At 49.6% G+C, this 25,636-nt stretch overlaps 9 protein-coding genes across 9 annotated transcripts; 4 read left to right on the top strand and 5 right to left on the bottom strand.

Moving 5' to 3' along the window:
• Positions 1–1,289: 1,289 nt before the first annotated feature.
• Positions 1,290–2,945, top strand: LTR64_006469 (uncharacterized protein; the record flags this gene model as incomplete). The annotated part of the gene is made up of 4 exons (XM_064900799.1): positions 1,290–1,462; positions 1,526–1,794; positions 2,011–2,544; positions 2,611–2,945. 4 exons carry the CDS (start codon positions 1,290–1,292, stop codon positions 2,943–2,945), a joined length of 1,311 nt encoding a protein of 436 aa, XP_064751875.1.
• Positions 2,946–3,602: 657 nt separating this feature from the next.
• Positions 3,603–6,064, bottom strand: LTR64_006468 (uncharacterized protein; the record flags this gene model as incomplete). The annotated part of the gene is made up of 3 exons (XM_064900798.1): positions 3,603–5,077; positions 5,757–5,945; positions 5,998–6,064. 3 exons carry the CDS (start codon positions 6,062–6,064, stop codon positions 3,603–3,605), a joined length of 1,731 nt encoding a protein of 576 aa, XP_064751874.1.
• Positions 6,065–7,551: 1,487 nt separating this feature from the next.
• LTR64_006467 (uncharacterized protein) lies at positions 7,552–9,668 on the bottom strand (the record flags this gene model as incomplete). Its single annotated transcript, XM_064900797.1, has 2 exons — positions 7,552–9,279; positions 9,330–9,668. 2 exons carry the CDS (start codon positions 9,666–9,668, stop codon positions 7,552–7,554), a joined length of 2,067 nt encoding a protein of 688 aa, XP_064751873.1.
• Positions 9,669–12,811: 3,143 nt separating this feature from the next.
• On the bottom strand, positions 12,812–13,450 carry GPP1 (DL-glycerol-3-phosphatase; the record flags this gene model as incomplete). The annotated part of the gene is made up of 2 exons (XM_064900796.1): positions 12,812–13,296; positions 13,354–13,450. 2 exons carry the CDS (start codon positions 13,448–13,450, stop codon positions 12,812–12,814), a joined length of 582 nt encoding a protein of 193 aa, XP_064751872.1.
• Positions 13,451–14,487: 1,037 nt separating this feature from the next.
• NUG1 (nuclear GTP-binding protein nug1) lies at positions 14,488–16,141 on the top strand (the record flags this gene model as incomplete). The annotated part of the gene is made up of 2 exons (XM_064900795.1): positions 14,488–14,500; positions 14,550–16,141. 2 exons carry the CDS (start codon positions 14,488–14,490, stop codon positions 16,139–16,141), a joined length of 1,605 nt encoding a protein of 534 aa, XP_064751871.1.
• A 542-nt stretch (positions 16,142–16,683) lies between these two features.
• Positions 16,684–17,729, top strand: LTR64_006464 (uncharacterized protein; the record flags this gene model as incomplete). Its single annotated transcript, XM_064900794.1, has 2 exons — positions 16,684–16,872; positions 16,974–17,729. The coding sequence occupies 2 exons, from the start codon at positions 16,684–16,686 to the stop codon at positions 17,727–17,729; spliced, it is 945 nt and encodes a 314-aa protein (XP_064751870.1).
• Positions 17,730–18,459: 730 nt separating this feature from the next.
• LTR64_006463 (uncharacterized protein) lies at positions 18,460–20,268 on the top strand (the record flags this gene model as incomplete). Its single annotated transcript, XM_064900793.1, has 1 exon — positions 18,460–20,268. The coding sequence occupies one exon, from the start codon at positions 18,460–18,462 to the stop codon at positions 20,266–20,268; it is 1,809 nt and encodes a 602-aa protein (XP_064751869.1).
• Positions 20,269–20,510: 242 nt separating this feature from the next.
• On the bottom strand, positions 20,511–22,319 carry LTR64_006462 (uncharacterized protein; the record flags this gene model as incomplete). The annotated part of the gene is made up of 1 exon (XM_064900792.1): positions 20,511–22,319. The coding sequence occupies one exon, from the start codon at positions 22,317–22,319 to the stop codon at positions 20,511–20,513; it is 1,809 nt and encodes a 602-aa protein (XP_064751868.1).
• A 2,476-nt stretch (positions 22,320–24,795) lies between these two features.
• RPL6 (60S ribosomal protein L6) lies at positions 24,796–25,536 on the bottom strand (the record flags this gene model as incomplete). Its single annotated transcript, XM_064900791.1, has 3 exons — positions 24,796–24,948; positions 24,999–25,337; positions 25,414–25,536. 3 exons carry the CDS (start codon positions 25,534–25,536, stop codon positions 24,796–24,798), a joined length of 615 nt encoding a protein of 204 aa, XP_064751867.1.
• Between the last annotated feature and the right edge of the window lie 100 nt (positions 25,537–25,636).

The following is a 25,636-nucleotide window of genomic DNA, read 5'->3' as shown; positions in this document are numbered from 1 at the left end:
GAAGGAACGATGAATCCAGCCAAAGTGCTGTGACCGTTTGCACTGGGAGAAAAGGTGTGGTAGGAAATCAACACCTTACAATGTAGGGTGTGAACGACCCAACTCGCCTGCGTATCAGGACACTTTTTACGTTGCTTGGTCTCCGGTTGTGTTAGAGATCCTATTCTCCTCCCGTATGAATGACTTGCACTATGAAGCGCAATTTGAGTGTCAGTATTGATTGATTTACTGCAGGCTACCGGCTAACCTGCCATATATGACCACACCTGGGCTGATTCAGTATCCAACCAACCAGAATTGTGGAATTCAATTTGTTCGTTCTCATCCTTGTCACTAGCGAGTTGGAACTTCTGTTCTTGCTGCGCAGGGCAAGTGCGTCCAGCAGACTTTCCTTCGTCAAGATCACGTTCCAGCTTCCTATGCATGGAGCCTTTGTGGCATCATAACGACTCAGCTTACGCTCATGGGTTGTGCTACTAACCATACGGTCCCAGAACGTCGGTCAATGAGCGCACAAAGCTACGCCATTTACCACGCGAGTCACTCTGCTCTTCGTCGAGAGCTGACTCAAAGCCAGTCTATCCGATAAGCGCTTACCTTATTGTGACAGATGTTCAGCACTTTTGATCACCACGTCTAAGAGCAGTCCTCATGTAAGAGATGAAAATCTCAGACATGTCATTGGCAGACAAGACACTCACCTACTAGATGATGTACAGCAGCAGTACACAAATGTTGGCTACCGAGACAACATGTCGTGGTGATGGTTGACGCCGTCAAGCACGTGGATTTTATTTTCAACATGCCCCGGATCTTGCGAAATGGGGACACGTTCTGGGGTACTCACCGCATTGGTGGCCCGTTAACGCCAAGCACTTTGGAGTGATTTCTACCCCGGAAAACGTCCATCTCCATGCATAAGAACCTATTCGAAAGCCCCAAATAATAGCCTATTTGACTTGGCAACAGGCATCTCGTCCAGATGAATCGTACTTTCCTCTCTCCAGAAGCATCAGCTGCGCCAACCAACGTTAGCCCACTCCTTCATAGCACCGGATGAAGCACCTTTCCAGCAATTCAGCCGAGCCCATCAGACAGTCGGAACGTCTCGACCTCATCTGCCGAACTGGATGACCAAAGCAGACATGGATGTGAGCCTTTTGTTACAAAATGGAACAGGCTGCCTTCCACCTCAGAATCTCTTTCTGCTGTGCTCAGTCAGATTTCTTGTTCGTTAGTCTCAGTTGCCGTGATTATTTCTGGTAATAAGTCTTCTTTGTTTGAGCAAGATGGATGCCGAAAAGACTCCAGGATATGTGGCAAACCATGTCGAAGAGCAGTCAACCAGCAGCAACGAAGAGATTACCTGGACTGAGGCCGAGGAGACTGCCATCAGGCACAAGCTAGATTGGCAAATTGTCCCAATTGTCACTTTGATGTACCTTCTTTGTTTTCTCGATAGGTGAGTACTACACACAGTTGTGTCCATCTTCTCTTGTTGCCATGCTTTCTAACAAGCCTGAAGGGCCAACATTGGCAATGCACGTATTCAAGGCATGGCCAAGGACCTTCACCTCGTCGGCTACCGTTTCAACATAGCATCATCCGTGTTCTACGTCGTATACTTACTTGTCGAAGTCCCCAGCAACATCATCTTGAAGAGAGTCGGACCCAGGTTCTACCTTCCTGCCCTCGTCGTTGGGTTCGGCTTTGTCTCCATGTGCACAGCTTGGGTCAAAGACTTCGAACAGTTGTGCGTGGCTCGAGCTTTCCTGGGTGTCTTCGAGGGTGGTGGTAAGCAACATCGTCGTCATATGATGCTGGAATTTTGCTGATCTTGCCCAGCAATGCCCGGCTTTGCCTGATACCTATCCAGCTTCTATAAACGCAAAGAACTGTACTTCAGAATCGGTATATACGTCTCGGCAGCCTCTATGGCCGGGGCCTTCGGAGGTCTCTTAGCGACAGGATTGTCTCGAATTCCTCGCTGGGGCACTGATTCCTCGCCAGTTCACACCTGGCGCAATATTTTCTTCTTCGAGGGCTTGATCACGATTTTCGTTGGCTTCGTTGCTCCGTTCATCATGCCGTCAAGCCCAAGCACATCCGCCAGACTCACCGAACGCGAGAAGTGGATCGCTGCAGAGCGCCTTCGACTCGAGCATAGAGCGGATCCAAATGAAAACGTCAATATCCAGCACATTAAGAAAGCCGTTTTCAACATCAACAACTATGTGTGTGCTGGTGGCTTTTTCTGCATTAATATCACTGTACAAGGTCTTTCTATCTTCATGCCAACAGTGCTAAACGATCTCGGCTGGACAGCGACTAAAGCTCAACTCTATACTGTTCCCGTGTACGTTTCCGCCTCGGTGGTAGCTATTCTGGTCGGATTTCTCAGTGACAAGACGCGCATGCGAGGTATCTGGCTAGCAGGGTTCACCTTCCTCGGCATCGCTGGCTTCAGCATCCTCCGCTGGAACACCGACGAAAATATCCGCTACATGGCAGTCTACTTCTGTGCAGTCGGCGCCTTTCCAGGCGGTAAGTCACATTTCCCTTCTGCCTAACCTGAACAATCAGACATACGCATACTGATAACCTAAACAGGCCCCGGATTCCTCTCCTGGGGTCTCAACAATAGCGCCGGACCCGCCGTTCGAGCCGTCTCCTCCGGCTGGATCGTCACCCTCGGCACCATCGGCGGCATCGTCGCAACATGGAGCTACCTCGTCAAAGACGCGCCAAAATACCCCATCGGCCACTCGATCAATCTCAGCGCGCAGGTAGTCGTGCTTGCGCTGGCAAGTTTCGGCATCGTGTACTGCAAGTGGGAGAACAGAGTCAGGGCTCGAGGAGGGAGAGATCATAGGCTACAGGGCTTAAGTGAGCAGGAGAAGTTGGATTTGGGACATCATCATCCGGATTTCAGGTACATGGCATGATCTAGCATACCTGACGAGAATGGGCGATGCGTGGATATAGCGTGGGTCTTGGCTCTTGGAAGAAGAAGAAGAAAGTCAGCAGTAAATAGGTATTTGGTTCTTCGTCAAGTTCTCTCCTGGATCCTTGATTTTTGTGCACAATTTGCGCTAATTGGGTATCCTTGGAAATCACCCTGATTGTGCGTGGGAGGACCTTGGTAGCTTGTGTCTTCGTTCTAGTAGTCATTGGAGACGACCGCTGGATTAGGATCATGAAAAGGGGGAGACGGGCTCGAGGTGGCCGGAAGAGACCTTTTTATTTATCCACTGCTGACCACGTAGGATCGCCCGTCATCTCGACAATTCGTGAATACTACGATTATAAGGAGGATGATCACAGACTACTAACGATCATGAGCTGGAACCTCAAACCACTCGATTCCAAAGACCTTTATTGACGATCAGATCGCTGATTATTGGTCATGAGCAACTGCTACTGGAACGGCCATTAGTTACTGGTCCTGGATTCTGTTGGCGGCTGAATTCTTCTTGAGTTGCCGAGTAGCAGAACTCATCTCGCTGCTGCTCCCATACAAAAGAGCATGAGACGTCTACATCTATAAAACAACCAAGAACTCCTGCTTTTCCGAATCACTATCTACTCCACAAACGCATGATCTAAAATCCTTTATCCACATACCCTGCCCATTGCTGAGTTCCAGGCTCAAGCCCAGGCACAGCTCCATCCAGGTTCTTACCACATTCCACCTTCCAATTCTGCGGCGTGAAACTATCTGCTATGCGCTTGAAGGCTTCCAGTGTACAGAAGCTGTCGTCGCCTTCCATGTGGTTTCCTGGCTTGGCACACCCTGGAACCTTGAAAATGCGGTCGTTGTATTTGAGCCGGACGTAGTATCCATCTAAGCGCTGACGCTCTGATTCTGAGAGATCTGCGACGGCTCGTCGGGCGATACCTGCTGTAATACCGTGGTCGACGGTCTTTAGACCTCCTGGTCCTTGAGTGGGATCCTGCTTCTTCGCGGGTCCTAGACCTCGCATTGAGGCTAGCCAACCAGGCTTGTTGCCAGGTATAGGGAACTCGGAATCTGTCTTTTCTGGCTGAGTGTTTGCAGAGCGTGAGGGAGGATATTGGCCAGTCTTCTCACGGAAGAGCTCGACTGCAATGTGACTTGTGTAAGGTGGCCACGCCTCGTTGTTGAAAGTGCCGAAGCTCGACAAGAAACCAGCAAGAGTGGTGTCGTGGCATCCGTTCAGTGCAAAGATGATGCCAGTCTCGCCGCCTCGTCCTCGACCTAACTTGCCATTCTCGCCTCCAATCTCGTTTATGGACAGACCAACGCCCTCAACTTTGCTGACCATACGTTCGACAATATCTCCAACTTGGGCGCCTATACCAAGGGCTCTATATTCTCTGTTCTCATTGTACCCAGCAAACCACTCTTCAACACCTATACGACCAACAATATCTCGCAGCTTTTGGTCGTAGAACTCCTTTGGCAAGCGTGTTTCTGGACCATGAGCAAGGGTGGAGTTGATCGTGTCCATGATACCACTCAAACGAGGATGACTATCAACAGCGACCTTCTTGCTGTGTTCCGGCATCCACTGTGAGATCTTACTTGTGATATATTCCATGTCATCGCTAGTGTTCCAGCGGTCTGCAGCTCTTTGTGCGAAAGCCCGACTTAACTGCGCAAACCTTCGACAATTGCCGTCGTTGGGAAAGAGTGTCTCGTCTGCTGGAGTTCGGGTGACAATCGTGGGAGGAGGAAAGGACGCTGTCCGTGCCGTGAGAGGGTACATGCCCCAAAAGGTCTGTTGAAGGCTCTCGAGAGCTCGTGGAAGAGGTGTGGCTCGTAGATAGATCATGTCCGCATCCGCGATCAACTTAGGCATGAATTGAAGTTGGTCGACGTAGAGATGCCGTAACCGCTTTCCCAACTCGTATGTCGTGTCTCTTCCTTTATCAGTGAGCTCTCCGAACTGACAGATTCCGTCCACCTCGCCTCCGACTCCTGCAGCAATTGTTGGACCGTCATCTTCACCGAATCTTTCTAGTCTCCGCCTCCATTGTAGGGAGTCCCAGGTAGTAACATCTTGGGGTGTATATGCCACGGACCGCAGTCTTTGAGCTGCATTACAGTAAGGCCAGTAAGGAGCTAGTCCAGCGTTCTGGAAGCGGGCAGAGACCGGAGCTCGCTCGCCATGTCTAAGGAGAATTTGTACGAGACGAAGTTCGAGGTTAGCAGGATAGAGACTTTGTAGTTCTTCCTCAGAGTAGGCTGCTCGAGGTAGGTGAGTTGTCATGATGCGCGATTATGTTTGCAGAGCATTAGACTGCTTTCCGGGTTTCGGTTCTAACAAGGACGATTGTGAATGACTGCAGACCGGCTGGACAGTCATACGCAATATGCCAGGCCGAGTGGGCAGCGATATTCTTAAAGTTTACCACACTTGCTGTTACCCAATGAAGTACGTACGGGAGGCACGATGGTGACTAATCCAAACAAGGAACCATTCCCGACGTCGTGCATTGAGGAGTATCCAGCAGCTCAATTAATACCTGTATTACACAGATAGCAATCATTGACGAGAGTAAGACATGCAAGAGATTAAAGACAAAATTTCAATGGATGGACAAGGTGAATTGTATGTTACATATTTGGCTAGGCTGCTAGCCTATTCATGTTGCCCATTCTGTCTCATTCTTTTGTTCCTGCTACTACGGTTGACTGCCACCTGATGTCATGTTGGCGTTAAACAAATACCATATTGGTGCGACAGCTACAGTAGCTTAAGAAGAGGTCTGACCTCCCTTGCGGCCTGCCTCAACTGGGTCGACCTTTCCACCAGCAAACTGGCCCTTGCCGCTGCCACCAGACGTGCCAGTTGAGTCATCGGAAGCATCACCACTACCGCCACTGGAGTGACCACCTTGCTTGCCGGCCTCGACAGGGTCGACCTTGCCGTAGGCGAACTCGTCCTGCTGCATTCGCTTGTCTGGGATATAGTCAGTAAACTGTTCAACATTGAATTGGGAAGAGTGACGAACCTGGCTGACCGTCCTTTCGGAGGCCGTCGTTCTCAGATGGCTTGTAGGTATCACCTTGGGAAGACATATTGTATGGTTGAATTGACTTGAGTGAGACTGTGTTGATTATTGTTCCGAGGGTTTGTAGGTTGTAGGATGAAGAATAAGACGTTGTGGGAGCAGGACCTGCAGCTTGTTATATAGGCACTTCGGACTTCACTATGCAACCACGTTGACCCTTCACAACGACCAATGGTAAACACCTGACGTATTTGTTACGATCTCAGACACGTTGTTTGCTCTACCCCCACTTTCACGTAACAATAGCAACCAGGCGCCTTGCATCATTGAACTTCATCATCACCTCACCTTTTGAGCTTTAGTTTCAGCTCACGTTCCTGCGTAGGTGCGTCAGAAACACCTCACAAGGTCGTGTTTGTGGTCCAGATTGAGTGGAAATATACATCTCATTTGTCTGTCGTGCTTCCCCAGTTTTGATCTACATCTCGCTTGTATAGACTGGGCTTAGCATGGACGATCGTACATCAGGTACAAGGTTCTCAGATCAAGATTGTGCTTCTCCCGCTGGTTCGATCGTGGACAGGGACCGTGAATGAGGTCCACAGGTTGTGGTCAAAAAGCAACGTCATGACTTGAGGGGAGTTGATGAAGCTGGTTGCCTTGTTAACAAACCAGTAGCCTCTGGTCGGTGGCGACTTCCGGCATCGAAAGTGGTGACGAAAGTGGTTGGTCGTCCGAAACCTTACAAGTGGTCTGAGCTTTAGCAAAGCACTAATTTAAGTATGCATGCATTTTGCTGTGCATAGAGCTGCTGTATATTAAACTCAGAGTGCACCAGATCAGTCGCTGTTTGCTTGTAGTCTCCCAGTGTCGCCTGCTACGACCAGAGAACAAGGACTGACTGCAAGAACAAGGAAATTTAGACTACTAGGTGGGAAGGAACAGGACGATAAATATCCTGAAAGAGAAGGAGCGACCAATCGGCGCCTGTACCTGACTAATGCAACCTCTGACGTTACGTGAATATCGATTGGTTGCAAGAAAGCAGGACACGTATTACACGCTTCTCGTGTAACGAACGTGCTGATGGCTGGTTCTTATTGCAGTGTGCCTGGCAGTTAGTATGACGAACTTCGTTGAAGACTTTGAGCTACATCCTTCCGTCCAACCACGACGAGACGCCCTGTGGCTCAACCTTTCCAAATTCATTGTTCATACATTGGCATTATCTATCTATATCGAACAGCTGTGGTACACTCTCAGCGGTCAACTTCATGTTGGTGGCTCACCCACCAACTGTGTGTAGTCATTCATATGCATTAAACCGAAGTCGTCTTCTCGCTGTCCCAGCCCCTGTCGTACTTTCGACTCCTCCTCATGATGGCAGTGGTATCTCCGTCTTTGTATGGATGTAGTCGAATACTCCTTGTAGCTATTATGACAACCCATGATTCTGTGTACATCCCATAATTATACAAGTTTAAATAGTGATGAGGACAATATATCGCTGAACTCCTTGCTAAAACGACCGAAAATGAAATAAGAAGCAATATATTATGACGAGATAAAGTCCTCCGGTTTGTGGTGTTGGAATGCGTAGTGCTTTGGTCGTGATTGGCTAAGCTGTTGAGCAGCCTGAGCATGTTCTTCCTTCTGGCCTGGAAATTCTACGTTGTGAAATTGCCTCTGTTTGTCGTTGGCTGATGCCCGGAGAGCGAGATTCGGGCTCTGATCAGACGAAAACATCCATGGAACTTGGCCGTGCTCTTCAGTGTTCAAATCGCTGATCATCACAGGAAAGGAATGCGGTTGTGGAAAGTTGGTAACGTCAGGTGATATTAATGGTGCATCTGACCAACTGCTGCTTGTCAAAGGTCCTGCAGAGTATGGGGGCGTGTAGTCTGGGAAACTTGCGAATTGTGATTGAGGCATCATACATGATGTTGGCAGGAAGTTTGTCTGGAAAGGTGTCACTGGAGGTGATTGAAGAAATCGTCCCCGAGTCGAATGCATGTCACCTTGTGTCGCTTGAGGCTGCGACATCGGTGGCTGCGAATGTACAGTAGAGTGATTCATGTGGAGGGGGTTACTGGATGTCAGCTGCTGCCTCAGACTGTCCTCAGCAGCTTTCTGTGCCATCAAATTCTGGAACTCGGATTCTGCGAATGTGGAAACGTTCAGCGGGGATTTCTGAGCCGCGCTAGGTTTGCGGATGCCACTGTAATGATTGTTAAGACTGTGTCCAGTTGATTTGACGTGCCTCAGAGTCTGTACGGGCGACGAGTACATGCCTTGCCGCGATGTGGGAGAAGCCGCGGTCAGAGCGCCATAAGAACGACTGCGCAAGGAAGCCGAGTTGATGGGCGCGGGTCGTGGTCTGTTCCGCCGAGAAGCAAGGTTAATCGTCCCATCCACGTTCCCTGTCGAACAAGACGTCGGAGTTGACGACCCAGTTTGAGAAGTTCCACTTGTGATCGCGAAGCCCTCGAAATTGTTGGTCAGAGCATCGGCGGCGGATCCTCGACGAGAACCACAGTAAGCTGATGTTAGAAGTGCAGGAGAATGCATTGGCGCCTGTAGCTCATGATGCTGTGTCGGCATAGTGGGTGTAAGCATAGGGTCCTCCCACGTTTCGGGTGACAGCATACCGGCTTTTGAGCCAGAATCCGTAGGTGAGGGCAATGAAGTGTAGTCATGCTGTGGTTGGTTGTGTGAAGACGTGAAACCGAAATCGAAGCTTATATCAGGAGTCGTGTGCGGAGATGGTGGCCAGATGTTCTGCGATCCTTGACGTGTATTCCATGCGTCCTGGCAATGCTGAACCTGAGGCCTAGTACTTATCTGTGGCTCAGACGATGATCCTGTATTCAAAGAAGACTGCTGGTACGAATCTGACAATGGTAGTTCTGCAACCTGTTCGCTACTTCGAGGATTCTGTAGACAATCGTTCGTGAGAGGACGAGCCGCTTGAGCCGCACTCAGCGCGCGCTGCAAGGAGGCGTATGCTTTTGCACGAACATCATCTAGATCGGTACCTGCTGGAGCACCATAAGGATTTGCTGTCCTGAATTCTGGTGCTACAGAGCTAGTACCAGATCGAATAGGATGTGGTTGTTCGTTCTCTCCTTTATTATCCGCCTCATCCTCCCCTTCGTCATCTTCTCTGTTGGACTGCGACGTTCCTGTACGCGAGCGTGCGGCTTGCTCGGACTGCTGCTCCTTTTCATATTCCTCTAGCTTACGTTGTTGCTTGGCCTTGGCGCGACGATTCTGAAACCAATTCTATGTATTTTAGTAAGTGCCAGGTCAATGCCTTGGAAAGGGTAACTTACTGCAACCCTGTTCAAGCTCAAGCTGGTGTGTGCAGCTAATTGTCTCTTCAACATGCTGCTTGGCTTGCAATTTTTCAGGAACTCGTTCTCGAGTACTTCAACTTGCTCTTTCGTCAGGCGCGGCCGTGTAGTAACTTCCTGGCCCTCGTCATATTCCTCCATATATGCGCCTGCAGGCAGGATATCGTAACGGTCCGTGTACGTAGGATAACCATTGAGTATCAGGTCATTGTAGATCGACTGTTGGGGAAAAGTGGAATACTGCAGATCTGGGTGGTGAACGACTGACTGTTGAGGCTGACCCATAGAATAGAAGAACTGTTCATGCTGGAACGCCATGGCGGTGTATGACCGTCCGTGGCTCTAGCAGGACGGAGAACCAGAGGGTGTGTCGTTGAAGCTAGGAGTGGTTCGACAAGGAAGACTTGTTGGTGTCTTATGCGGACAACATTGACACTCGAGTCAAGCCGACAACGACAAGTGGACGGAGCACCCAAAGTCAAGGGCGGAGGAATCGTGCGCCGGATTGGTGTCTATATGTTTTGGTACGCGAGGCGGACGCTAAAAGGCCACAAAGCAGATATTGTCCGAGTAAAGTCAATCGGCGGCGAGTTGCAGTAACTCTTTGGCAGAAACCGTCTAATCAGTGCCGTCAATGCTTCGATGTACCCGATAGGGATATTAAGACGTCGAACTAAGCTTGGAGGTGAAGGCTGGACATCGACTTGAGTTGAACACCGGCCAAAGGTAACTGTAAGATCGAACACACTGGCAGGAAGAGGCACTATGGGGGGAAGTTGTATAGACGAAATAGTGTGAAGATGTAAACGAGCGGACTCTTGGTGATCGAGATGAAGCGGGTCGTCTGGAGCGAGACATACAGGACCAGGGGTCTCGGAAGTAGCCAGTAGGTGGGCAGGATGACCCTTGTCTCCAGCGTCTCTGCTCGTGCCGAACAGGTTTGAAGTGTCAACCACAGGAAGTGTTTGAGCGCAGTCTGGAGGAAGATTTGTAAAGGAGACCAGTCGGAAGATTGACCCAAGCAGATATCAGCCACATCGCGATGTGTTCTTCCCCAGCTTCTCATCCAAGCCGTCTTGCTCTGCTGACCAGAAATCGTCCTCTGGCTGGTCGGCTGTAATTATGAACTATTGATATGGGATCCTCGTTATCGCCGTTCCACCTGGCGCAATTTTTTGACGGTGTGTAGATCAAAGTATCATGAAGACTTCAAGGCGGGTAGGTTAGCTTCATCTATGGAGCTTGATTGCGGATCGAGCTATTCCTAGAAGAACATCCGCTCAGATGTGCTATCCTGTTCCTGGACGAGCGGCATCCCAAACGGGCATCAGACTTTATGGTGGCTGCCAATCAACCACTTTCTGCTAAATTAGATGGATAAGAGTCCGGGATGGAAGATTCACGACACAGCCAAGGACAAGGATCAGGCAGGTCAGGTCACTGTACGAGTATGAGCTGCAACAGTGCACCCCTGCTCCCTTTGCGAACGCTTGAGCGAAGCTGCATGCGTCACTCGTGTTGTCTGTATACACAATTTCCTGGCATCCACCAGACCGTGTCGGGTATCTGAACGTGTAGGCGAGTTCGGTAGCACAGGAATGATTGGTTTGGTGCTCAAGGACGACATGAGGCACACACAGTCTTCTGCAGGAACAGTTGCTTGTCCTGCTGAAGCGCCGACGCTACTTATTGCAAATCGATGAACAGCACCGAGCTGACGTGACTTACATACCGAGCATGTGTGCGTATGGGAAGTCCCGACCCAATACTGTACACTTGTAGGCGAGCGTGAGGAGTCGTTCAAATCCGCGCTTCGACAGGTACACACACCCAAGCATTGTGGCGGATCACTTTCCAGCTGAAGCCTCCACTGGCAGAGTTCCTCGACACGCCGACCAGGGCGGATGCATTGACCGAATGCAGTACTTTTCTGGACCTTGAATCGCAGCCGCTGAAGGTGTTTGTTGAAGATGAATCATTCGTCGCATGCAATATGCGTTTCAGCTTCGGTCCTCCCATCAGTCATGTACGAGCAATGCGAAGTTTCATGGCACACTTTTATCTCCGCATACGTCAGAGATGTGTCTCTATCATCGTCCTCCCCGAATGTCTCGGTAGTAAATCTCACCACAACAGATCGAACTGATCAAGCTTGCCATTTTAATGCCGTGGCATGCCCACTTCGCGTCTACAAGGTTCAATGGCAGATGAACAGTGTCCGGCATGTCAGATCTTGGCTAGACTGAAGCACCAAGTCCTCTCCATTCAAATTTCCTGAGCATCCTGGTGGCATGTCTAGTGCGCCTGCGAAATCTGCCTCGGGCTAACAATCTGCCACTGAGAAAAACTGCGGATGTTCTCGCTTGGCCGAATGCTCTAGGTCACAACGCCACCATGCATATCATTGGTAATTGCCATAGAAACTTGTCTACGAATCAGCTGGTCAAGGTGCGTTCGTTCATGGTACTGGCGTTGAAGGAAGTCACTCTCTGGGAACGTCTAGTTCAGCAGTCCTGTAGTGTATGTCGCTCTGAACTACGAGAACACATTCACTCCTTTATCTCGCGACTTGTTTCTTACGTTGACTTTGTCCTACCTCCAGAGGGTTGTTGTATCTGCTGTGAAATCTTAGCTTCCCTGATGTTCCACAAGCAGGTGAAGTATTACAAACAGATCCTAGCAACTTCCTAGGCAGTGTCCACCGACATTTCATCAAGGATGGTTTGCGTAACATAATAGGTTTATACACTTTTTTTGTTGACCCGTCAGTCTGGCACTGGTGGAAGACCTAGTGCCAGAGAATCCTCGCTTGTTGTGCATTAGGAGTGCCACTCCTGTCAACCCACTGCCAGCTGAAGATCGTGCTTGGCTTGATGTAAGACTGATTATCGCAGCTTCGATGTGATCTTGCCTTGAACACGTGGCCAACATACAGCGCAGAAATATGATAGGACCAGAGAGATGTGTGTAGACACGTCCTGATCAAGATGGTGATCCCCTTTCTTATTACACCTGCCTAATTCGCTTTTGTTATGCATGAACACGTCGCACAAAAGGAGGATGAGAATCTTCAGTACGACCAGACTCATTGGCTCAACATGGCTAGGTCCATCAGCAGGCAAATAAACCTGGCAGCGAAATGATGGGTATCACTGCATGTTGTACAGGCAACAGATCCTGCTTTGGCAGCGACTCGAAATGCTCTGCCGTGTTGATCTCGATGTTCGTCAAGACTTGCATCTTCTGTCAGGAGACGTATTGCTCTACAGCTGTACTGGCTGCTTCGAGGTGCTCAGGCTTTCAAGCGTGTGAGTCCTGCAGGCCTCTACGGCCAACATCAACAATCTATCAGTGTTGATCTATTCTAAGGTCTAGTATGCAGCGTGAATCATTGTCGAACACCTGGTGCATTTCCTCCTACCTGTATAAAATCCATATCGGATGACTGTCAGGGTAGCAGGTCATCGTGTCAGAACATTTCTCACCTCAATCTCAATCCTCTTTTCCTGGTAAGTCTTCATGACGACGCTGCTGAGGTCCTGTAAGATCCAGTCTGCGCCTGCTTCTTTCACTTGTTCCAGGGTGTGGGTTGTGGTGAGGCCAATGACTCTGAATCCTGCAGCCTTTCCAGCCCTGATACCAGCAGGAGCGTCTTCAACCACAATAAGGTCTGTTTCGTTGTCCAATTCTAACCTCGATCGGCCAAGCAGGTAACAAGCAGGATCCGGCTTGCCATTATCGACGTCCTCTGCAGTAACCATCCTCTTGGGTTCAGCCAGTTTGAGCACTTCTAGCCATCCGTTCACCAGAGGTCTCGTACCGCTAGTAACCACAGCCCATGGAGCGTCGCTGGAATCCAAGCTGGCAAGAAGCTTGCGAGCGCCTGTTATCTCAACCGCGTCTTGACCGAACTCCTTCGGAATGCGTCCTTCCATTTCGCTAATATCTGATATAATGTTAGCTGGTCGACCTCATCCCTTTCATATCGACAGTCAATGCGCACATTCTATATTCGCTCGTGCCGGATCATAAATTCTCAACACATCTATACTCCGTCTACCATGCGAGGTAGCCAGAATCACGTTGGGGTCAACGCCCATCTCGTTCCCGATTCTAGACCAAAGCCACAGTCAGCATGTAAGTCACATTTTAGCTTGCTTGACTATCGATGGTTCGTCGGAGAATATTCACGGGGCCGTGACAGACAGGCGAGGCGCGAGGCTTTCTTTCGCTCCGATTTGGAACGACGGTACGGCTCATGACAGCCGAGCACCGAAAATCGGGCATAAAGGATCGAAATTGAGATCGCCGACGACTATTGCTTTGCTGGCTGACGCACTATCGACAGGCGAACTACTGATATCCATCAGGCTTAGCGCCAGGAACGAGTAGTTTAGTAGCGTGACTAGGACGTGGATGGATCTTGTATACAGAGTAGAATAGTTACTAACCTTTCCCAGTGCTTCACGATAGCAGCTGTGCTGTCTATGATTGTGCCTGAAATAGCAAGATGTAAGTAAGTGAAGCATTGCAGTTCGAGGCAGTACTGAAGACGAACCATCAAAGTCAAAAAGGAGGGCAGCACATCTAATTATCTCGGGACCGCCAGTAAACGAAGGTTCTTGCATGGATCCCATGGTAGTAACAGGTGAGCGAGATGATCGAGTCTGACGTACAAGATCGCAGAGTATGTTGTTGTTGACGGTCTTCCTGCACTTTTGTACTTTTTATCAAGAAGCATCCGAAACCTGGGACTTTTTAGCAATACTCGGCGGATAGTTTTCCCGAACGGGAAAGGCCTCATAGTTTACTATTAGGCTATCTTTGGAACAAGCCCCAGATCACGTTAATGTATAGATTTGCAAGTCATGGTGGACGTTGCATTGTCAGTGATCCTCTTAAATAGAAGATCAGAAAGTGGCAGCAGAGGAGATCATGATAACTTCAGAGTCGTTCTCTACGTGTAATGGGTTTTACGGTTACAAGATCTGGCTTGAAGCCTGGTCTGAGTGAAGTGGGAACCGTTTATGCTTATCGAGCGATAACGACCAGATACTCCACAAAATTTTGTCAGGAAAATGCGAAGCATGTAAATCAGACTGCTGGACTCGCCATTCACTAATCGCACATCCACAATATGGTGAAATCATGTATGTTTCCTATGACCAAACGCGACATGCTCTACTGACCAGAACATAGTCTCGAAATCGAAAAGAACGCCCGTGCGGCTTCGACACAAGATTGAAAAAGCGAGTAGCGCAAAGCAGAGAAAAGCACGTAAGCTTGCGAAACAGAACCCCGAATGGCGGTCCAGATTGAAGAAGGATCCCGGTATACCGAATCTGTTCCCATTCAAGGACAAGATCCTTGCAGAAATTGAGGAGAAGAAGCGAAATAAAGCAGATGAGGCCCAGCGACTTCGAGATGCTGCGAAAGTGAAAAAGAGTGGTGGCGCGAACGTAGCGGCCACAGAGGACGAGGAGATGGATGTCGAAGAAGAAGAGGAGGAGGACTCAGACGAAGACATGGACGAAAATGACACAGACGTAAATTCGTCTAATCCAATGGCAGCACTACTGGCCTCTGCACAAGCTCGAGCCGCGGACTATGAAAAAGACGGTCCTAGTGGCGATATGGGCAATGACGACGACGAAGATGATGATGTTGATGGTGGCGTTGATATTACAGCAAACATATCCGCAGATAACAGGAACCCCGACTCTTCACGTAAGGCATTCGACAAGATCTTCAAGCAGGTTCTGGAAGCCGCGGACGTTATACTTTATGTCTTGGATGCACGAGACCCTGAAGGAACCAGATCGAGAGAGGTTGAGAGACAAGTCATGGCAGCGCAATCTGGGGAAAAGCGACTGATATTGGTTCTCAACAAGATCGATCTAGTACCAGCTGATGTGTTAAATGGCTGGCTTAAACATCTACGGCGGTACTTCCCTACAACTCCGCTACGAGCATCGACACCAGCTTCCAATGCGCAAACATTCGACCACAAACAGTATACCATCAAGAACACTTCGGAAACACTATTGAGGTCACTCAAGTCCTATGCTGCGTCGAAGCAATTGAAGCGATCAATCTCAGTAGGAGTCATCGGTTATCCAAATGTTGGCAAGTCCTCGGTGATCAATGCATTGACTTCGCGTCTGAACAAAGGTACACAAAGTTTTGCTTGTCCTGTTGGATCAGAGGCAGGAGTCACCACGGCGCTACGTGAAGTGAAAGTCGATAGCAGGCTCAAAATTCTGGACTCCCCTGGAATAGTCTTTCCTGCGGCTGTAAACGACGAAGACAGGAACAACAAACAGAAGAAGAAAGCGGAGCATGAAGCACGACTGATCCTACTAAATGCGCTGCCACCATCACAGATTACAGACCCACAACCAGCGGTGACCATGCTGCTCCAGAGATTGTCTCAGTCTTCCACGTTATATGAGAAGCTGCTCCAGCATTATGGCATTGCAGCCCTGGGGCCATTCGGTCAAGGTGATATCACAACTGATTTCCTGGTACAGGTGGCAAGGAAAAGGGGTCGACTTGGCAAAGGAGGTGTACCTAATTTAATGGCGGCAGCAATGACTGTGGCTACAGACTGGCGTGATGGTAGAATACAAGGCTGGGTCGAGCCTCCAGTTCTACGAATTACTGATGACGCTGAAATGGGCGATAATGCCTCTGCTGAAGTTGGCCCGACTTCTGACCAGAAAATCATCGTCAAGGAATGGGCTGAGGAATTCAAGCTGGACGGTCTTTGGGAAAGCACCAGCGGACAATAATTAAAAGCATGGGTCGGCGTTGATTTAGCAAGTGGCACAATACCCACTAAATTGTTCGGTAGAGAGGCGTAGTTTGAGGAATTCTTTCTGCATATCTTCAACCTAAATCTGTATGTGTGTCGCCATTACTCTGCAAGGACTCTTGGTTTGCATGAAATTCTGAATTGCATGTCTCGTTGTCATCCCAAACACGCCTCATGAGTTGGAACCTTGTCTTGTATGCAGGTGCTATGGAGTCAGTCGGCCCATTTACACAACGCGACCGCGTCACAGTGATCCTTCGGCGAGATGGACCATGTGTACACCTTCACACCGAGCTGAAAATCACACGTGTAACCTGACCATAGGCTGTCCGTCGTGTTGACTAGTGCCCTGCTCCAGTCTTGTCTACAATCCTATTCAGCGCTGATTGTAAGGAAGCAAAGAAAGCCTCCTACACTCGAAAGTACCACATAACCGCGGTTGTTGCACTGCCCAGCTTTGCGCCTGTCTGTGGTCTAGAGACTATAGTACGACGATATAACGCAATACTCGGCTTAACGATGCCTCGCAAAAGTACAGCATCCGTCGCAACGACAGATGTCAATGGAGATGTCTCCATGATATCAGAAGCACCTACAATCCCTTCGCCCAAGGATCAGCAGCCAGAGCCGTCCAAATCTAGCAAGAAGAAAGACAAGACGGATAAGGAAGCAACTGCGCAACAACATGCGGATCCAGTCAGTTTAGATGTGAGTTGACTCTGCATAAAAGTGGTCGCATGCACATAACGACACTGACAAGTCTACATGATCTGCGACTACCTAGTCAGGACTGATACATTGTGCCACAGGACCTTCTACTCCCACGCTCCATTGTTCAGCGTCTAGCAAAGGGTGTCCTTCCACCGAATACCTCCATTCAGAAAGATGCTGTATTGGCATTGACAAAGTCCGCTACAGTATTCATATCACTACTGGCTTCCACATCGAACGAGATGACCGAGCGCAAAACAATACAGAGCCAGGATGTGATCAAAGCACTGCGCGAAATCGAGATGGACCAGGCAATGCAGATTGGCGTAATAGGCAAGGATGGCCAGAAAGGTGGAAGAGTGGAGCGGGAAGTTGAGATCTGGGAGAGTGAAGTCAGAGGCAAGCGGAGAGGATATAGAGAGCGTGTGAAAGCTAGAGAGAGTGGTGGAGGTGGAGATACGACTGTAGGAAGTCTAGATGTGGGAGAAGAGGTAGAACGGGAAAGAGAAGAGCACGAGACAAAGAGACTAAGAATAGATCCTGATGAAGTGACAGGGAGAGAGGGTTCAACAGCGCCGATCACGCAAGGAACGAACAAACTGAAGTTGGATGGTGGTAGGCGGCAATCGGACGAGCCGGAACCTGGGGACGAGGAAGGTGAAGATGCTGGTGAAGAAGATGTGGAAGAGGAATCCAGTGAAGAGGAGGGTTTTGAGGATGCTGAGGAAGAGCAAGATGGTGATGGAGTCCAGGGAGACAGACTCGAAGTCGAAGAGGATTCTGGTCGACGGAGGGACACGTTAGCTCCTGATGGGAGGGTTGAAGTGGGTGGAAGCGACGATGAAAGTGACTAGCCAAGCTTCTATACTTGGTTCCGCATGTCCTACGAATTTGATATAACACGAACATCCTCAACCACCGAATGCCGAAAGAAACCAGGCATATTTCCGCTCCATATAAGAGAAGCTGAGTTTCAGGCATTCCACGTGCACATCCAGACTCGCTGAGGACTTAGGTTTCCGCGATAGGTCGTGTAGCACTCACAGTACATGTCCTTCGTGTTCGTGCTCGCACCCCGAATACCAGTCATGCAGCTCGAAGCGTGGTCTGTATACTGTACTGGTTGTCGCTTGGCAAGACCAGCGAGGGTTGCCACCCTTTCGAACCAATTCGATACACTGCCTGGCTGTATTCGCGTCTCGTCGTTTCGATGTGGATCAACATGCAGCTCGCCAAGCATAGAGCGACAGAGTTTCGTGTGCAGGTTACTAATGCCACATCAGAGCATTACGTTGCTGTGCGCCATCGTGATCAGAGCATAAAGAGGGGTGCCTATCGTGGTAGTTGCAAGTCGTTCTTTAGAAGAATGATTGCTTTGCTCAAATACAAGTTTGTAGAAGAAACCCAATATTCGAGTTCTGCTATTCGGAAGTAGTTCCACCAGCAAGGAAGCTGCCGAGCTGCACGATTGTTCGGCGCTAACTGGTCTCGAACCTTGCCTATCCGGGCGTTGTGGGACCCTATAACCAAAGATACAGCCCACCCGCAGTTCGGTGATCTTCCTTGACGATGAGCAGAGGAAACATGAAGAAGTTCATCGGCTCGATAAAACGCAACACGACAAACGCTCGTTCCAAGAGCAATGACCGTCACAATGGAGCTCCGGTCGTTCAGTCGCTGCCTCAAGGTGACCATCCAGAGGCCGTCGTCGTGCGAGAATCGATAGCATTCTGTGAAGCTGGTGCGCCTGGGTCGCAAAGCGCCGGTGATGAATACCTTCACCTACCCGCCATTGTTGATGCTTGCGAATCCAGCCCTTCTGCTGCACGGGAAGCTGCAATGACTGTCCAGCGATATCTGTCCAAACAGAACTTCGACAGAGGCTATGCTCAGTACAATGCAATCATGCTGATGCGTATCCTGACCGACAACCCTGGTCGCAACTTCACCCAGAACTTCGATAAGAATTTCAACTCGACGCTAAAGACTCTGCTGCGAGAATGCAGGGACTCGAGTGTACAGCAAATCACACGTGAGACGCTGGATTACTTCGAGGTCGAGAAGCTGAATGGCAATGAAACTCTTATGGCTCTGATGGAGATGTGGCGCAAAGAGAAAGGTTCTTCGGCTCGGATGTACTCTTCAAGTGTAGGCATGGATGGTACTGCTGTCATAAGCCATGATTTCACTCACAACGACCAGGGTCGATCGCATAGCCAGCCATATACAAACAACCACCGAGAGTCGAGACCTCCTAGGGGTCTTCCACCCGCCGACGAGCTTGCAGCACGAATTGAAGAGGCAAGGACTAGTGCTCGGCTGCTCGTACAGATGTGCCAGTCGACACCACCTCAGGAATTGATTGGTAATGAGCTCATCAAGGAGTTTGCCGAACGAGCCAGACAGGCAAACAAGAGCATACAGCAATACATGGCCTGCGAGAACCCGTCACCAGACGAGCACACCATGCTGACTCTGATCGAGACAAGCGAACAACTCAGCATCTCAATGACCAAGCATCAAAGAGCCATGCTTCAAGCACGCAAAGCCACAGGACAAGCTTCTCCGTCTCCTCAACCTCAATCAAACCAGCAAGATCCTTTCTCCACCTCTACCTTACAAAGTGCTCTACCTCCACAGCAGCCACCTCGTCCTCAGCAAGCAATGTACCAGCCACCGCAACAACAACCTGCATATCAGCAATCGCCCTACCAACAGCCACCTCACCAACGGCAATTCAACACCAGATACGAATCAGAAGACCTCTACAACACTAACTCGCCCGGAGGTCTCGTCAGTCCCATAGACCACAACGAGCACTCCTACATGCCACCATCTGGACCTCCACCAGCAGCAATAGCAGCACGCAGACAAGAAAACGAGCCTCAACCATACCAGACACGCCCCGAATCTCCCATCTCCCCTCAACGTCAAACCCGCCACATGCGATCCGAGTCCGCAGCGAAAGACTACGACGTCTCTGAGAACCCTTTCGCAGATGATAATGCCTACGCCGCCCCAGCACATCCCCCTCCCTCTGCACAGACACAAACCCAACCATTACCACAACAGCAACAAAACACGCGCGACTCATACTCCCTGTTCAACCGTGCCGCCGGCCAATTGCGAGACCCCTCTTCGCCTAGCACTACGCGAAACACTCACTCTCATACCAACGCACCTTCCTCTACTCCTCCTCCCGTCAGTGAACTGGACTCCGGATCGTACCCGGCACCAGCACCGGCGTCGCATGGCCACCGGGACAATATTCAGGATAGGCCGGGATTGCATGGGTATAATTCTGGGTGGCAGCCAACGCCAAGTTTTATGGGGAGGCAGGCGAGTAGTGAGGCGCATATTACGATGAGTGGGGGGAGTGGAGATCGGAGATGAGGTAGTGTAGTGTTAGGAAGAGATGTGTTAGTGGTTTGGGTGTGTGGCTGTGGTTGTATATATTGAGCAGGATGCTTGGACGAGGGAGCGATATAGTCCAGTAAACAGGTCTGAAGTAGTAGATGGAGATCTTAATTCAAGTATTTTGCTCTAAACTAATTGCGCTGGGGATCGCGCGAAGAGCTATGTACTTAGTGCAATCTTCCCTCGCTCATAAACCCAAAACACCGTTCTCTGCCGTGTCACGTCTTCATTAACAGCTCCGCCAAAGACAATGGGTCCGTCTCAAGCTGGATCTCCTCGGGATTACGCGCACACCAACAATGTGAAGCCCAGGAATTCTGTTCGCAGATCGGGTCGATAGTTTCTTCGTGTATAACAGCTGCATTCTTAACCGTCATCGCTTTACCGACCAGCATTGTCTGGAACCCGATTTGACGTATTATGAGTGTTGTGTCCAGGCCTCGAAACTGCAAGATCAGGTCACCACGCTGAACGTCCGTGCATGCGAACCCTAGTCGGAGTGTTTCGGAGCCAGGCCTTTGTTCGAGGATTACAGGAGGCTTGAGGAGGTCGGGGTTGTGGTGTAATCGCTTGTCCGCTGAATGGAGTGGTATATGCTCGAGGGGTATATTGAGGTCATGGTGGCATGGGTAGTTGTAAAGTGAAGATAGATCGGTGCACAGGTTGGCTGCTTCGACGACGTTGTAGATGAAATCGGGAGGTAAGTCAGAGTGTACTTGACGAGAATTTGAAGAGTGTCGCCTCATTTTAGGGATCTTGTTTCCTGGAATCAAAGTGTTGGATGGTATTTTCTTGATCTGGTAGCCTATATGCTCACCCCAGTCATACATCTCCAGTTGTCGTTGAAGGTCTCTTACACTCGTCCAATTGAACACTGTGATGACTGAAGACACATATGCTGGCGACACGACAAGAGGAGTCCTGATATGTGCTGAAAGATCGAGGTTAGAAACATAGCTTCCCAGATCACTACCTAGTATATGCAAGGCCCGAAGAATCAGGAGAGTGGCTGCTGGAAGCACACTGTTGGTTGGTAGTGATGCCTTGATGCATTCGAGAGCGTCCAGGTAAACTTTTACAATATGCTTCTCGTAGTCAGGCTTCACACCGAACGTCTCGCCAGTGTCTGGGTCTTCTGAGCAGTCTGAAGCTAGGCCTAGAATTCCATAAACCTTGTCACGACGTTCGGTACATGTAGAATCGGCGTACTCCCGAAGCAATTCATGGAGGCTTGACATACTGCCGGCTTTACGTCTCATCGTCAAGCGGGTTGTTCGGCTTTGCAAGATCTGAGGTATGACGGCATGCGTAGCAAACTTTGGGTCACTTCGCAGCAGCTCAACCACATCTTCAAATTCTTTCCAGTCTAGCTTTTCCTTCCCAGAGAAGACTTCGATGGATGGTGCGAACAGGAATTCCTGTATGATCCAAGTGCGATGCCAATAGTAATGGTTAGTCATTCTGCATAAGGTCTCCCATCGACGTTGGATGTCTGGTCTAAGATAAGTATTAATGAGCATGGTATCCGAGTATCTCGTCCGATAGGCTGATATTTCCTTGATGAAGTCCATAGCTCGAATCTCTGTGCGATCAGCAGATGGCAAGCCCAGCCATACTATGACGGATTCTGCTTCCTGGTAGATTCTGCCCATCAGCTGAACGTGGAAGTTGCGCTCTCTCAAATTTAATTGATTGATGCACAGAGCGTCAGCCCACAGAAAAGACGTCTCTTCGCTTAGCCGGAGGTGGTATAGCAGGTGCCAGAGGTTGAGGTGCAGAGAGAACGCCCTTCCATTGACCAGGACTTGTTTGGGATGTCGAGCGCTGCCCCACGTGTAAGACACTGCCTTGTACTTGGGTCGTCGAGCAGCAGAAAATTGTGTCATTCGAAGGCTTATAGGCTCGTCCTTACCACCTCTCTGTACCTGGAAGAGTCGAATCGATTTGTCAGACAGAGTAAGACGTTCGTGTTCGAATGAGGCGTGATGCGCCATGTCGGCGTATGACAGCGGCGGACGTGTGGCCATAGTGAAAGTCTTCCGGAAGTGATTCTTGACCTAACTTCGAGTTAATGCAGTGACATTGTAGCCACGAATGTATTGTACGATAAGAGGAGGTTAAAACAAATATCATTACCACATGGAGTGCACTTGCAGAAACTGTCTTGTTCGAAATATTTAGGTTGGATGTATCAGAATCTGAATAAAAAGTGCCAAGTTTGAAGTTTCACCATGCAAATTGCTAACAGGCGTGCCATCAAATTTGACAGGGATCGATATCTTCAGACTGCTCGAACTGATCCTGAGGAGAACGTCCTCATCATCCATAGTTTGAACGCGGTTTCCCTTGCCTCTTCAATCATTCAACAGCGCACCTGTCAAGGTTGAAGATGTAGAAATCAACGACATCAACCACGTTCCGATTGAAAAAGCATCGCCAGCACAGATTGCTTTTCCTGAAAGACGTACTACGGCTTCCGAAGCTTATCGAAGCGCATTGATGACGTCGATTTGTTTCAAGTACTATTCCGCACGATCTCCGCTATTTCACTTCATGCACGTCGCGTATTTCGTAGTTCCTGGCCAACAACTTGTTTTGGGCGCGTATAGTGTCTTGATAGGATTAAGGTCAAGTAAGCTCGTCTACGCAATGTCAATATTCCTTTCACCTGTGATATACTGCGAGGCGGTAAACTAGACTTGCAAGACAACACGCCAGACAATATGGTAGCATTGTCCGACTTCAATCCCTCATGCTACCTACCATCCTCTATTCATGCCTATATCCCAAATGTTGTCGCATGTCCACCACCGCCGTCGGTCGCGCAAAGCGTATTCCAGACTATAACGTCGCCTCTCACGAGCACATGGTCAGCTCTACGACATACGACTGATGCATTTCTTGGCCTGCCATTCTTGTCCGTCTTACTCATTCCGAGCATTACGTCCTACAGCACCAGTCTGAACCTGCTCTTCTTCTATTTGACTTGGAGCACGCTCGTGTTGTCGCACCATCCGCTACGAGTAGAAATTGTTGGAAGCTTGGCTGTGAAGATGATCTTTTATGTGCTACCTAGCGCTGCCATGCTGGCTGTGGATGTGTTGTTGCCAGGAATTAGTGCGAACTTCAAGAGTCAAGGCGAGGATGCGCTGCCTCTGAGAGATACTAGACGAAAGACTGTCTTCGAGTTCGCGAAGGTGGTTGGCTGGAGTTTCCTCAACGTCTTGCTTGGCGTGCTAGTACAGGGTTCGATCGAATGGACCTTGACAGTATATCTTAGCAAGCCTGCTGCATTGAGGATTACCACTGCGTTACCATTGCCATGGGGAATCGCGAAAGATCTTTTGAAGGGGCTGCTGGCACGAGATGCGCTGACATGGATAATCCATCGCTATCTGCTTCATGGAGGACCTGGACCCGCAAACGCGATTGTGCGTGATTCGACAAATCTCCACGAAAACTGGTATCACAGAACAGTCAAGGTGCCCTTTCCCCTTAGTCCATCGTACGACCACCCTCTGGCATATATGCTGAAGTCGTTCTTACCGATGTACTTACCAGCCATGTTCTGGCGTTTTCATGCGCTGACGTTCATACTATACCTGGCCATAGTCAGTCTGGAAGAGACATTCACTCATTCAGGGTACGCAAGATTGCCAACTCATTTTGTGCTTGGTGGAATTGCAAGTAGGAACGAGATGCACTGTTTCACATGCCGAGGAAATTTCGGAACTTCGGGACTGGTTGATTGGTTGGCCGGAACGAGCGTTGGAAGTGACGTCGCAGAGCATATTGCTGATGAGGCCAGCGAAGCCGATGTGCAAGGCTCGGTCACTCGACAAGCACGGCGAAGTTTTGCACAAGTCAAGCGAGCTGCTAGTGGCAGGAATGGAAGCGCGTCTGGTGGTGCTTTCAAAGGTCGACGAAGGACGAGGCGTACTAGAAGTGATAGTGATTCTGAATAGGTGCCAGTTGAAAGGCTGTGGGTAGATGTCGCATACGTGGTTTGACGATGATCGTATCGACTGAAACTGCAACATAGATAACTATCAGATGGACGCGAACCTGTACGAGACGTCCGTCAGCATTACCGGGTGCAAGTTCTGGTAAATTCTCGCCGCTTTCGTGCGCAGTCTGCCAGTATTAGCATTTTCTGTTACCAGTACAATCTTGAGACAACGCCAAAGCCTGCAGCAGTTCAATCATGATAATTGTTGTAGACATTGATTCGAGCTCAAGTCACAAAGCTTCTCTCAATGCTCACCATATGCGGCCTTGGTTGTAGAACGGCATGGCTTATCTCTAAAGGTATTGACTGCATGGGGCACAAAGCCACTCGACGCAGTATACATCATTTCTCTCATCAGAACAAAACACGTCCTCGAGAAATGGCATGTGTACAACAACTCGCGCTCTTCTTTGCTTGAACCATTGTTGAGCTGGTCGTAAACATCCTCTTTACCACTCCCTGCAAACGCACTCCCCATATCTGCACAAATAAGTCTAGAATTTCATTTCATGTGGTCTTTGTCCGTGTCTGAGGCTGAAGTTGGATGCGAGATAGCTTGCAAGCATGTCTTGCTTCTTGATAGCCGCTAGGATTGGCTTATCGATGGACTTCTGATCGGAAGCTCGTGCGGAGGTTGGTTTCTTTGCCTAGTTATGTGTAAGTATCGTGCACCCGGTACGTCCTGTGCTGTGCATACCTCTGGCTTCTCCCCCTGCTTGAAGAAAGCCTCCTCGCCCTTCTCCGACTTGCTCTTCTTTTCTCGTACGAAATATTCTGGCTTGGTCACCTTGTCGAGCGTAGAGCTGTCAATGCCGCTAAGGTCGATCTTGGTCGATGTAGCAATGACATATCGTGCATTCACCCTTCTCAGTGGTACGCCATTGACTTTGAATGGGCCCGTTACTAGGAGAGTGCCCTGATCGAGCTGCTTGAGAAGGATAACTCGCTTGCCTCTGAATCGGCCAGCAAGGAGAATTAGCACAGCACCGGGCTGCAGAGACTCTCGGTATTTGGTTGGTTTACTCGACTTTCGGGCCTGCAAGAAGAGTTTGTTAGATCCCGTTGCATTGACATATACGCGCGCCGTGTTCCAGGCGCAATGTTCCACGTACCTTCTTCTGCGATGGCTCGTCGTAGGCAGGGTAGAATCGAGAGGCTTTCTGGCTATGGTGCGGGACCGTCCTCTCGCCTTTGCCGAACTTCTTGGTTTGTGGTTTGGCGTCGGCGGCAGACATCTTGAAGACTGTTCAAATATACTAGACAGTCCTGACAGTGAGGAATGCTCAAGGTGAATCAAGTAAAGAGCCTGGTTGTGGTTTTGCGATAGCGTATGAT

The sequence above is a fragment of the Lithohypha guttulata genome (genome assembly GCF_036872675.1).
Source record: "Lithohypha guttulata strain CCFEE 5908 chromosome Unknown scaffold_5, whole genome shotgun sequence".
Classification (NCBI taxonomy): Eukaryota; Fungi; Ascomycota; class Eurotiomycetes; order Chaetothyriales; family Trichomeriaceae; genus Lithohypha; species Lithohypha guttulata.
Note: the sequence above shows the minus strand (reverse complement) of the source record. Positions and strands in the feature narration are given on the sequence as shown.